This window comes from Hyposmocoma kahamanoa, unplaced genomic scaffold, assembly GCF_003589595.1.
Source record: "Hyposmocoma kahamanoa isolate Upper Pololo Valley unplaced genomic scaffold, ASM358959v1 202, whole genome shotgun sequence".
Classification (NCBI taxonomy): domain Eukaryota; kingdom Metazoa; phylum Arthropoda; class Insecta; order Lepidoptera; family Cosmopterigidae; genus Hyposmocoma; species Hyposmocoma kahamanoa.
In genome coordinates, this window is record NW_020653726.1 from 2,881,342 (window position 1) to 2,895,706 (window position 14,365).

The 14,365-nt window shown below is 35.3% G+C and overlaps 2 protein-coding genes across 2 annotated transcripts in view; both read right to left on the reverse strand.

The window, feature by feature from the left end:
- LOC113226800 (cadherin-23) overlaps positions 1-273 on the reverse strand; it is a 65,135-nt gene extending 64,862 nt beyond the window's left edge. Inside the window, exon 1 of the mRNA XM_026459555.1 lies at positions 95-273. The gene's annotated coding sequence lies outside the window, so the exon portion shown is untranslated. The remainder of the gene's footprint in view (positions 1-94) is intronic.
- Positions 274-8,116: 7,843 nt separating this feature from the next.
- The window catches only part of LOC113227078, a 191,770-nt gene continuing 185,521 nt past the window's right edge, over positions 8,117-14,365 (reverse strand). The window contains exons 13-16 of the mRNA XM_026459952.1: positions 13,830-14,084; positions 13,153-13,334; positions 10,515-10,670; positions 8,117-9,093 (exon numbers count right to left, since the gene is read on the reverse strand). Coding sequence (XP_026315737.1) covers positions 8,944-9,093; positions 10,515-10,670; positions 13,153-13,334; positions 13,830-14,084 — 743 coding nt within the window. The 3' untranslated portion in view covers positions 8,117-8,943. The remainder of the gene's footprint in view (positions 9,094-10,514; positions 10,671-13,152; positions 13,335-13,829; positions 14,085-14,365) is intronic.

A 14,365-nucleotide genomic window follows, 5' to 3' on the forward strand; every position in this document is an offset into this window, starting at 1 on the left:
CAAAAATTGTGTAAAAAAAATAATAGATAAATTGGAACAATTTCTACATTGTCGTTATTTAGTATAAAATATCTTTATTACCCATATATATTACCTCAATTTTTATCCCGTTAACACTATTCAAAGTCAATAGATAAAATAGAAATAGTTCAATTCCGAATTCAGAGTTCAAAACGGTTCGATATTTTGAATGAGTCACTGCACTTCCGTTTTTGCGCGCGTCAGGCGTTTCGCTTTCGTGCGGCACAGGTGCGCGGTCGAGCGCGGGTCACGGGCTACGAGTGACTGGCAGTGTTTGGTACGGTTACCCTATCCCCACGTACTGTGCACTATCCCCTACGGGAGAAGTTTAATATTTTAACAATTCCATTGTAAACCAAGGTTGCATGTCACTCATTTCCAACATATAACGAATGTTACTTTAGTTTATCCATAATTATGATTATTAGTCATGGCTTCTACGTTTACACTCTCTCCTGAGTATAGGATACTAGAACACCCGTATTGATCACCCTAGTGGCTCAACAGTTTGTACTCTGGGCACTGGATTTGGAGGTCCCGCGTTCGATCCCCGGTAGGACCTAATTGGGAAATGAAATTTTCAAAATTGATTCTACTCTGTGTGTTCTGGAAAGAGCCCCAGAGCGAATTGTAAATTCCGTGGCTCTGGTACTCATTATACAGGGAATAAAAGGCATTTGATGTGGTTGTCTGGAAAATTATGCAAATTCATAACATACTAAAAAAACTATTCTCGTTTTGTACTTGTAAAATTAGGTACACTTACTAAAAGGTTTTATTATGTATTGGAATAGGTATAGTCGCCGTCCATTTATGTGCCTTTCTTGAATCTTTTATAGCACACCTCAACGATTTCTAATAAAAGAATCGTTCAGTGTTCTCAAAAATTCGTAGTTGGATTCGGGTTTGAATGATACTTTGTAGACACGATTTAGAAACAAAAGTTTTACGTCGTGGTTTGTCAGTTTCCTAATTACGTCATTTACCTGGTTTCAAAATTATGCGGGTTCAAAAACCCGTCATCCTCGATTGAAAAAAGCCATTTCTTTTTTGCATTAAAAAAAAATTGTATATATTGTTTTCCCTTAAAGTGTTGTTTATAATATCGTTCACATAATTTGAATAAAAAATCAAAGTACAAAAGTTTACAATTACATGCCCATACGTTTCCGAAAGAGTACTATCTCACATTTCGTACGCGTTCTCGAATTATTATAGACAGTATGTTTAGGAAGGCTATAACCCACTACATTGAAAACACGAGTTGAATGTACAACTTAATTTCCCATCAAATCTACTATCGTTGGAGATGCAACAGAGCACGAAAGGCCCTCTCGCGGTACCGGTTGGCTGACCACGACCGACCATAAGCCACCAGCATATTGAGAATGAAAGCATGTCGTTACAGCTTCGTCTACCAGTTACACAAAATAATTAAAACTAGAAAAGCCGACCAACTCAATTCAAAAATAGGTGAACATGACTTGAACCTTTAAATAGATATTACATTCCGTTCTGTTGAAGTTTCTCTTTCGATGCAGTCTCTGCAAAATTTACCGATTGGTCTCGATCAATCGTTGCGTCTTATTTATCATCATTTTTTGTCTTTTTAACTCGTTTTGACAACGTTATGACGACGATGATGTTTTAGTCTGACGACTGACGGTGTGATATCCCCACCCCACCTTGTGGGTGGTTTGTCCCTCCATCGACAATCTGTTGTGCGAGTAATGTGCCCCCCATTGCAATTTACATTTTACAATCCTTTGGACTACGTCGACTATTGGTTCTTTTGCAGTCATACTTATTTCTCAATTTTAGATTATTAGGTTTTTTCGTCATTCAATTAACGAATCGCACTCTTGTATGATATCGTCCCTATGTAAACTGCCTTAACTGGCACTTTACCACTTTACTCTACAACGACGATTAGTATGAAATGTTCGCTTTTGAAAGCTGATTAAAATAGTACGTCTTATTTAATTACGATAAAAATTTCATATACGTCATTCAGTGTGTTCGTCGTCGGATATAACCGATGCTATACCGTCCTTTAGAATAGTTACGGAAGTAACTTACAATTTTGTGGAAAATGCATTATTTACATAACAAAATAGAACATTTCAACATTCTGAATTGAATTGTGCAAGGGATTTTTTCCGCCGAAATTTTAAGTTACGTTTATTCATGCTAAACGGGACGATTTTCACGATATGTTTTAGACCATTGACTTAAAGCGAAAGTGACAACGCTAAAATAGACCTTGATGGTGACGAAGGAAATTTTATCTGAAGAATTTGAGACCTGTCTTGCCAATTCTGGTCTGGTTTAGATTTCAAGGTTGATTTACACTCTACTACGTTTATTTATGTTTTTGTTTATTATGCAGATAGATGGAGTAACACATACGGCATGGTAGCCAAGGAATGGTTACAAAAAAACATAGGACGTCCTATAGTGAGATAGATGGACGACGTCGTTAAAGTTGCGGACCGTAGACGAATGAGACTAGCGCAGGGTTGTGTTGGATGGCACAAACATCGGGAGGCCTTTATCTTTATGATGATGATGATGTTTTTGTACTGATAATGACAACAGCAATAACTATTTTCCGGCAAAATTGTAACTTACGTAAATTCCTGCTAAATAGGACGGTAAAGTTAGTTATGAACCTATTAGTTCTTCTTTAAATTTTTGATGAAATGCACCAAAAATGTTGCCGCTACACTGTTTATTTTTAAATTGGGCGCAGAGGGGCGTAACAGAGCACGGTGGTGCGTTGACCGTGACCGCTAACCATATGCCACGAGACGTTACATTAAAATGTAGCGTTATCACTGCCCACCGTGTCACGCTTGCATTATTTAGTTAGCAAATGCTAAAATTTTTTTTTAAATCCTTCATTTGTCTATAAACTATCAAGAATACTTATTCGTATAATTTATAACTGCCTCCGTGGTCGAACGGTTACCATAGTGTTCTGCCACGCGTAGGTTCCGTGTTCGATTCCTGAGTCGGGAGAAATGTTTATATGGCCTACATTTATCTCTCGGGAGTTTGGGTGTAATTTGTGGTTGTCTACATAAACGCGATATAGGGTTTCCCTAGTGCGGGGCTATGAGTGTGTGCGTTATTATTATTATTATTCTTATTCGGGAGTATGATCACAATAATTCGCACCATTAATAATAATAATAGTTAGCCTATATAAAGTCCCACTGCTTGGCATAGGTCTCCTCTCACTGTAGTTCGGGATTGGAAACGAAAGTGTAACGGATTGGAAACTTCACATACATGGTTAAATTGCTATGCAGATGTGTGCAGGTTTCCTCACGATGTAGTCCTTCACCGAAAAGCACATAAATTCCGAAATATTCAGAGGTGCAAGGCTGTATTCAAACCCGCAAACCTCTGCTTGAGAGGGGTAGGACAAACCATTAGGCCATAGTTTCCCAAAGTGGTTCTTTCTGTTATTTTTTGTGGTGGTTGAGTTCAAATGTTTTTATCTTGCCCACTTAGACAAGATAAAAAAATGATGAGATGAGCCAAAAAGTTTGAGAACCTATGCGTTAGGCTACGATGGCTTTTTTAACGGATTAATAATAAAATAAAGCAATTCCTGAACATTTTTACGAAACTAGTACAAAACATTTTTAAATCTATTTTAATAGTTTCCTAAAAATTACTATTTCTAAAAATTACTTAACTTTAACACTGAGGGTGCAAATTGTGTACATCCATACATAGCTTCATGCCTAGATCATACTGGGGTAGTGAAACACCATTAACCTCCACTCGCCACGTTCTTGCCAAACCTCTTTCGCCTCCTCCACTCGCATCTGTCTCTTCAAATACTCCCATTTATTATTTGTACTTGACCTCTTTTTGTGTTATGATTTCTGTGTTGTGATTTTTTGTGTTCAGTTGATATAAAAAATACATGTTTTCAATTATTTTTTGTGGTGGTCACCAAAAAGTTTGGGAGTAAAGAAATCGGGGTTCATTTTGACAAATGTAGAGATTTCGAGTACCTATAGGAAAAGTGAACTTAAAAAGTACATGTCTACCCTTACATACATATATGTAAGTTTGTATCTATTTATAGAAAATTTTATGATGCATTTATTAAACTCATGATTGGTTTCTGCATCAAATGCATCGCTTAACAAAAAATACAGAAGCTGATAACGTAATGTCGTAATAGTATGGTGTTACGGATCGATAGACTCCTGTATGCGGGTAGTCATAACGTAACGAGATGCTTTGTTAAGCAGGCCGATAGTGCTAGATAGCGTTAAATGGTGCGGATAGCTACTACAGGTTTAGTTTGGTGAACTTAGTAGTTTTATCAGTAAATGTGAGTATTACTACGTTCCGGTTTGTAAGGGTGCTGGTGAAATTACAGGCACAGTGTCTCTAAAATCTTTGCGATTCAAAGTTCTGAGTGGCAATGGCACTGCAAATGTAACCGCGTTTTGCTCACTGCATCCGAGTCATATTTGTTCCGAATCCGAGACTGTACAAATCTAGAAAACTCGGACCCTCTTCGGATGTCGTTTGTGCACTAAGTCCGATTCCAATCCGAAAAAATACGAATATCGCTTGTACGTTGTAAAGGTTCTTATGGACAGGCATGTCGCTTACCAACCGGCGCATAACTTGTTCGTCCCGTTGATTGGTATTATAAAAAAAGTTATTATTTAAGTTGGTCTTTTTACCCGCGTAATCATTACCCTGTTTGCATGGCCGGCATTTCATTTTTGAGGCCTTAATTTATAGTAATATACATAAATAAATAAATAACGCACACACTCAACATAGCCCCGCACTAGGGAAACCCTGTGTCGCGGGTACCATGGACACACACATAGACAACCACAAATTACACCCAAACTCACGAGAGAAATAAATGTAAGCCATACAAACATTTCTCCCGGCCCGGGAATCGAACCTGGGACCTCTGCGTGGCAGTCCGGCATGGTAACCGTTCGGCCACGGAGGCAGTTTAATATACGTGTGGAGTCAACTAACTATTTACTTGTGTCTCCAGTGTGGTATCTGTCTGGTATGATTATCTTTATTATGATTATGATTATATTATATGAGGAGGACTTGCTTTATTTGCTGAAACTTAAATTACAATTTAAAACAAACATTTGCCCATGGTTGCTGAAGTTCCCCAGCCAAATGATTACTGTCGCAAATACCATATGCTCTCTAAAACAAACATTTGCCCACTTTAGCTAACTGGCTATTCGTTCCTGAGTTCATACTTTTTGCTTAGATTTTTCAGACTTAATCTCGTAAGAACCAGCAACAAAGAGGAAACCGATAAACATCCAATGTGCATTAAAATGTGCTGAATATAATTACACGCTTCAGGCCCAAGAAAGCTACCCTTGGTTGAGTATGACAAACGCAACCAGGGTTTTATATAAAGTATTTTTTCTAGATACCCTATGATCAATAGAATATATAGAGCTAAGTTTTGATGTTTTCATTATAATGTACCCTGTCCCCTATTCCCTTCGATTTTTCCTTTTAAAATGATCTTAAAGAAGTCGTCGTGTCGTGCCAATGTCCAATCATTTTCCCGCGTCTATTCTCTATAGTATTCAGGATCGTTCTCTTCTTGTTTTCCATTCTCGACACTTCCTGAATGTATATTATTATTTTCATATATTTCTGTATACCTACTCATGTATTATATACCCATATATGTATATTATATTATAATAAAGGTATAGATTGAAATAAAAAAAACAATAATAATGTCCCCTTTAGGGTTCACCCCCGTCCCACATAATCCCGGCTCTGCCCCCGCGGGACCGGGGTACTTGTAAGCAGATTCCTCCGAATAAAAAAAGTGGCGTTTCGTGGTCTATGCTTACCCCTCCTGTTTGGACTAGGGCGTGAACTTATGCATGTAATTTTAGATAAATGTAGAGCTGTAAGTATTGCAAAATATTTTAAAGCTTTACATGTTAAGCTTTAGATTGTAAGGACAAGTAGAAATTAAACAAAAAATGAAATGATAATTGTTTTTATTAATATTATAGTTATCTACCTATAATATCGTACAATCTGTTTATGACTGACGTATTCACAGTAACTTCAAGGCGGTTTTATACTGAAAAGACGTGGAAGTACACGCGTCACGTGAGGGTTCATTGATTTCTAAAGGGATTAAGTTAGTTTAGACATTCACCATCGTAATATAATTAGGAAATATATTTCTGTGATATTCCTTGGTACTTACGAGGTTTTTACCCCTTTTTTGTTATATGTCTAAACAAATTGACATGCCTCACGTCTCTTCTGCATAAATAACGCCTGACGGCCCAGATTTAAGGCAAGACTAGCAAGCGAGCACTCTCTATACAAACATATATTTTGAGCACCATTAAAATAATTCACTTAACAATAATATCGTCCTGTGAGTTGGGAAGGCTTATATTCATTTACATACTGACAAACTATAATTCAGATCTTGATATGAAATTTCTAACGTTTCATCTCATAATGAAAACTTAAGTACAACATGCTCAAACCAAAATGTTGGTACAGTCACGGAAAACGAATGTTTACAGTTTCACATGCAAAATTTATTTATATTGTTCATTACTTTAAAATATTGTTGAATTTTGCTCAGAATAGGATTAAAGAAAATTCAAAACCATGAGCCCAACCTATTTGCACTTACGATACAGTACCATGCATTTACTATTATGTAGATTTTGTCTACTTCATCTAGAATTTATGTTACATAATTAATCTAACACAAATCCATCACAATATTTTTAGAATATCAGTTATTCGCTTCGTTCAGGGTAATTTAATGTGTAGGATCATATTATTATATTTTCTACATATCGCTTAAGTATATAATCAAATGCTGTTTTAATCAATAGAACATAGTTATCTGAACATTTTGTAAATTTTCGCAAACTTTTTGAACTTAATAGAGTAAAACAGCACTTCGAAAATTTTCTTAAAACTATTATATTCAATAGTAAAATAGATTTGAGTTGATTTGTCGATAAAATCTTTAAATTTCACAACAGATACATAGCTATATAATGAAACTAACCGTCAACTGTGTATATTTAAGTTAATTATAAGAAGTATATTAATATATTTATATTATCAATACATATCATGATTCACAATTAAATATTTATCTATCAATCAAAGAGTATGTGTGATAAATGTATGTATTTAAATTTAGGTTTGACTAGAATTTATAATCAGTACCTTATTAGGAAGAATAGCTTGTCATAGACATCATAAAATAACAGTATTTTTTATTAATTTTATCTTAAGAATGTATTTAGGAATAAAATAGATACGATAGGCCTTTTAGTTACATTGAGAAAGATGATTTTTCTTTATGCCATACAGGTATGGATCGGTTATATTTCAATATTTAAAATGTTCTGTGCAATGTGCTATCTTAAAATTTAATTTTAAATTTATAATCTACTTTAATAGTGTTATTCGCAACAATATGAGTCAAGTCATTAAAATACACACAAATGAGATCTTTCAACTGTGTCCTACACAAGAATTTCCTGCTTACCATCATTTTTGCTCCTATTTACTATCGTACAGTGAATTAGACGACATAATGTCTTTTAATTACACTATTTACACAAGTTTAAACCCGGAATGCTCTTTTTTAAATTTTTTTCATTGATCGATTGCTGTGTTCATACAAATTATTGTGCTACAGATGTGATATTAATTATAGTCGTTTTTATTAGCACCGCACCCAGAAAATCTGTTAAAAAATTTATTCACGTACACACCATAAAATAACATGGGTATCTTTTAATGAAGAAGTAGATAAGTACATAAAATTATCTGTTATTTATAATTTGAAACATAACGCACACACTCATATAAGTGTGTTTGTTATAAAATTTGAAATAGACATATCTCATATTTAATGTCAGACAAAAAGTCATAAACATCTCTACAGCCACTATATTAAAAATGTGTGCTACAACTTTTTACATAGATTGTACTTACCAACGTATTTTACAAACTAATGTAAGTGCCCTTTTAATTTCTGCTTTTTCGTTGCGCTAAGGTTGGTCAGCTATTTATTAATGGACTATAATAATGATGAATTAACCCAGTTTTAGCCATACATGTCTACTAAATTGTTAAAAGGTACATTTAACGAACGGTAAACTATTACAACTCCCGACAACTTTGACGCCATTTTATGAACCATCAAACTGAATCTACATATTTTAAATACCTTAAACAAATGTTATATAGGTGTTATATAACAGCTCACGATAATAAGATTTTAAGGAGTCTTTATAATGTAGTTTCTGTTTAGGATTTCGTTTCATTATATTTCACTATTTAACTCATAAAGATTTACATTATTTTACTTGCTACATCTTTCACAGATTTCCTCTGAAATCGCTACCCGCTACTCCATTTTCTATTATTGCGAAAACTATAATGTAGCTAGCAGATTTCACTATCATATATTTTGCTTTCATTCAGACTTGTTTCTTTGTTCCTTTGAAACGTTGTTCTTTTTATTGTTTCAGAATTTTTATTTTACTAAGAAATTTATTAATCTTAAAAAATATTCCAAAACCACCTCGAAACATTTTCGACAAAGAATAAGCATTTGACACGCACGACAGTGTTTCCCGTTATGTATACATATAGTGTATTCCATTATAGCTATATGCCTTTAATTAGAGACAATTCGATTTCTCAGTTATATACACAGATCTTTATCTTAATTCACAAAAAATATTTAATGGGTCTGAGTCTCTTTCTACACACATTCAAACCTAGGGTGTATGACGTGCAACTTAGGTGCATTATGTACTCCGGCAGAATTTTTATGGCGGCCATATTATGTAGACCCCGTTTTCTGTTATATTATCTTACTTAATTTTTTGACATATACGGTTTCTGATCTTGTTTTTTTTCACTGAGGGTTGGGGGTCGGAGCACTGTGATGCAAATAGAGCCTCGCAGGATTCGTAGGAGATCAATCACTTCTGGTGTCTTCATCGACGTCACGTTCTCGTCGTTAACCTAATAATACAATTTTTTTTTAAATATTTAAAAAAAAAAATTTATTTAGTATATAACCAGAAATAGAGATGAAATAAGGGCCATTGTTCCCTGGCAATTCATCAGGCAAATGGGCCTTAGATCACTTTCAAATATTAAGTCTCGTTTGCGCTGAAATCACAAATTAGAAAGCTGAATTAGTACAGCGCCAATAACTGACCTGTGTATACGTCTATATATTATTCCAAAAATATTCTGTATTTATTGTAATAAAGATAATATTTCTACAATGGGGGCTATTCCATTCGGTGGTGTAAAAACAGCAAAACATCTAATTACTAAACAAACGGAATCACATTTCATCGGTAATTGAATATTAAATATGTAATTTTTAAATTTTAGCAAATTTAATTATAGGAAAGCTCAAGAAAAACTAGACATTTGAAGTGAAACAATTCACGACACCCATCAATTGTTTCGAATTCGGGCTGGGCAATCCGAGCGCAGTTGTTACCGTAATGATTTGGCAGAATAGTTTTTAAACAAATTAAATGACATTTCGACTCCATTTCTGGTTATATACTCGATGCACAAATTACAAAGTCAGAAATACGTTTATCAATAACACTCGCGTAGTATCGATATCAATCCTAAAGCTGTCCCCTCGATTATAACGATTACAAAAGTACTTCGTTCGGGCAGGCTCGCTTGTGTTTTTATGTTCGCCTGCTGTCGCCACCTTTCTGTCGTTCAGGATATTGTTTTCTCAATTAGTGGAATTTATTTTCTAATTTCGCAATTAGTGGAATTTATTTAATAATAAAATAATTTTGATTAATTGGGGCTCCGCTGGCTCCATTGCTGTGTCGTGCGGGGCCATGCCCCCTCTGCACCCCTCACATTACGCCACTGATTAAAGTTAGTATAATCAGTGTAAACAGATGTATGAATATGAATACTATCAAGATAAGAAAGAGGGGAAGAGGCTCGGAGATTGAAGAGATTTGTGAGAATTACATTTTCTAAATTGGGTAATTCCGAGTTGATTCATTGACCGAAATCCAAAAATTTTGCTTCTTGTGGAACAATTTTGCTTCTTTTAGTAGCAGCACAGTTCCTTGTGAAAGAGTTCGTCCAGGGAAGTACTGCCACCTTACCTAATTCTGCCGACAAGCAGTAATGTGAGCATTACTGCGTTCCCGTTTTGAAAGGTAAAGGTGCTGGTGAAATTACAGGCACATGGGACTTGTCAACTTATGTCTCATAGTGACAGGCGCAGTGGCAATGCCCCTCATGTCTGCGATTTAAAGCTCTAAGTGGCACTGCAACTGTTAAGGTTAGGCGTGTCGCTTACAATCAGGCGCACGACTTGTTCGTCCCGTCACTTGATACTATGTAAAAAACAAATAGTTCATGTTAGTTATTAATTCGTCAATATTTACCTGCAAAATGACATCACCGCGCCGCAGTCTTCCGTCTCTTGCAGCGACGCTGTCATTGTACACAGCTGAGATGTAGCTCTGACCGGAGTCCGGGTGGCTCTGAACACTAAAACCCAGTCTGCTGTTCCATCCCCGGTTCAATTCCACTGTCACAATCTGAAAATGAATTATAAATAATCTAGTAAACTTACAAGTCGTAAAACATTACGTTAACATTAGCTCGGTGAAATTGATTGACTCAGTCTTCCGTATTCGACGTTGGCATTCGGTCTGGGTGTTCTGGGTACTGCCCCAGAGTTAATTTCTTTACTCTAATGCTTATAGAACAAACTTAGTTTGAGGACAGATAATCGGTATGGTCGAATGGTACATTTATTATTATTATTAAACCATTGTTGATTAGAAGTATTTCACACTATTTAGATTTTAGACTTTCGTGGCAGCAAATCTCTTGTTACGTCTACTTGATACAAATTTCCTACCACTTTTTGACTTTATATATTATTTGTCCGATAAATCGGAATGGTTACAGTTCTCTTAATAAAGTTTTCTTTCACATTTTATATATTTTTATTGTTATCTTATTTATCTTATTGTTTTAAGTTACATATTTGAAAATAATAATAATATTTGATATCGACAGGCAGATAATATAAATCAATTTAAGTACCAACAACTGTGCCGAAACAGCTATTTTGTTTTCGTTTATTGGTTAATGGTTAAAGTCAACAAGTAAAGTTAACGCCTTTATCCGCGATTGAGCCACAAATAACAAGATACACATTTAGTGCTGCCGTGCTATTGTCAGGGCACTTGAATTGAAAATTATGTTTAGTTGCCTGAAACGTGAAATTTTTGTGTGCAAGTTACAATTTTACAAGTTCGTTTTTTTAATCAGAAATTGTAACTGTGAAAGACATACTAAAATACATAAAAGATATTATGACATAAGATAAAACCTAAAAAATACCCTAGAAATCCAAGGAACAAAATCTCAAGGAACATCAAACTATAACCAGATAGAGATGATCGAAAGTTACGAAAAATGTAAGAAATATAACCATCTGGCAACACTACACAATTTTCATTCACTATCATTGTCATGTTGTATGCAAAGTTACAAAACAGCTTACAATAACAGTTATTGAAAAATCCCTTAGCAGTATAATTTATTATTGACAAATAGCCGTTTGCCATGTCCAGTCATAGTGTTACGTGTGAACGACGTGAATACGTGATTCATTCTTATTTAACTAGCTTATTGAAAAATATGAATATTACTGCATTATTTACTAAGCTACCGAAAACTAGTAGTTGTACCAATCAAAATACGAAAACAACAAATGGAATATACTGCGTCAGTGGCCGAAGGGTTACCATCCTGGACTGATACACAAGAGGTCCCGGGTCCGATTCTCGTGCCGGGAGAAATATTTGTATGGCCTACATTTATTTCTCTAATGAGTTCGGGTGTAATTTGTGGTTGTCTATGTTGTATGTGTCCATTAGGGTGTTTCATTTTTCCAAAGATGTGATTTTCATATGGCTTTGCTTACGCCCCGGGTCGCAGTGTTGTATAAAATATATATGCAGAATTTCAAGACAATTAGATAATATTAAGGGTTGGATACTTTGATCACTTTTATTTCATACTAGTGAAATTTCGAATATTGAAGTGCTTTCCACTAATGAGTTTTTCATGTATTTCTTTAATTTTTTGTAGTTAATTGTGGTTAAGAAATTGGGAACCATAGTAGGAATTTGGCTACAAGAAAAAGGTACCTTGTAGTATTTAGGATCTCGGACTCCTCAAAGGAATAGGATTGGACAACATCAAACAACATCACATACGTCGCTCTGATCCCAAAGTAGGTAACTAAAGCACTTATGTTATGGAAATTGGAAACTATAACGTTGCCACAAACACCCAGAACCGAGACAATATAGAAAAGTTAGTTTTTCTCATTGATCCGGTCATGGATCTTACCCGGTACCTCCGATATGGCGACACGGTAACCATCCAAGAGAATACTACTGAGAGTTATTACAACTCTTTGCCTAACAAAATGAAACACGCTAGTGTCCATGGCACCCGCGATACAGGGTGTCCCTAGTACTGGTTTACGAGTGCGTGCGCGTTATTATTATTACTAAAACAATACTCTGAAACGGTCCGAAAAAATTTACCGGCGTAATACTACGTAATAAGACTGTGACGACGCTGACCTTCATCGTCATCCCATCGTTTTATCACCTTCTTTACTGATTCCTGGCCACTTATTATCGCTGCTTTTCAAGAACAGTGGCTCAATACAAAGTAGTTCCTTTTTTGACCTATTACTGAGATTTGTTCGAAACACGCAAAATTTTATTGAGAATGGGATACCGAGTTTTTTATTGGTTAATATAATTACATGCCAAAGTTGGGACAGTTTACGATAATCAATATTGCGCGACAGACACGTCTCAGTTTTTTTATATCATCTTCCTGTAGAATTAGATGCTTTAATTCTAAGATAGGCCACTGTTCTAGAAATCCATCGATATGTATATTCATTGAATACATCTTAGTAATTTGGCCACATTGTATTTGTTACTCAGTGTTAAAACAGAATAAATGGTTTCTAATTATAATTACCGTCGGTTCGTTGCTTGTTTCTTCTATCGGTAGATCGGGTTTGACGTTTTCTTTCTGGACGGGATCATTTTCCATGGACTTGGGGGGAGGCGGCGGCGGCGGCGGCGGCGGCGGGTGTATCTTCGCCTTCCTCTCGTTATCTGGCGATAATGCTACTCCTTTCCATTTCTTTAAACCATTTTCTGTAATTAAAATAAATGTTTGTTCGATTTACAAGGATATGTTTGATATGATACTTGCCAAGTCGAAAATAATATAGAATTGAAATCATTATTTATGCATTCGTGTTGTTTCATTCATTATTATTCAGCGCAAAAGTGATGTAACCCTATAAAATGCTTAAAGAATGTGGGATTTAAACTTATGCAAATGCATTTTTATATGTATAGTAACCATATTAAACGACCAATTCAATTTTTTTATACATGAAAATAGCATCCAAAGACATAATAATTACGTACTTTATTATCATTTAAAGTAATATTGTAGAACAAAAATTAAATGTGGGTTATGTTACTTTTGCGCTGACAGCCTAAATATAGCTTCTATTAAACCCGGTCAACTGTACTCAAAGAGAAATTAACATAATTCCATAAATATGTAATTTCTTTTGTTTAATTTTTATCAGTGCACAATCCAATATTAAGTCTTAATTATTTAAAATAGGAAGAACTTACTGTCGTCTTTAAGTCCATCAGAAGTGGCGTCGCTGTTAGTAGAAGTGTGTAACACGGCACTTTGGTAGGCAGGGTTCGCGTGCTTGAATCTAGCTTCATCGCTAGACAGTTCGGCGGGCATCGAAACTGGCTCGTCGGAATCCACAGGGAATGTTGGCTGCGGATACCTCTGCCGATGTATGTCTTCCTGGTACACGTTTGGGGCATCCAGAGCATCGTTGTCTAAGTTATTTAGCTCGTAGCCATGCGGAGGAACTGAAATTGGATTGAATTTTGGTACTCATAACTTATTTGATAATATTTAACATTTGTACACATCGAGTTCTTAGGTTTTCGTGATTGTTACACATAGGAAATGAAACTATTTTTCCGGATTTAAATCGCGTATATTGGTTTTTTCAAACAAACCGACGTTTCGGGCCCTTTACAGGTCCCATGGTCACGGTTGACTGAGGTGGTACAATCTTCAACCAGTTATGTCTAATATTGATGCAAACCACCCTATTTTTTCACTATAGTTACAATAGTTATTAATT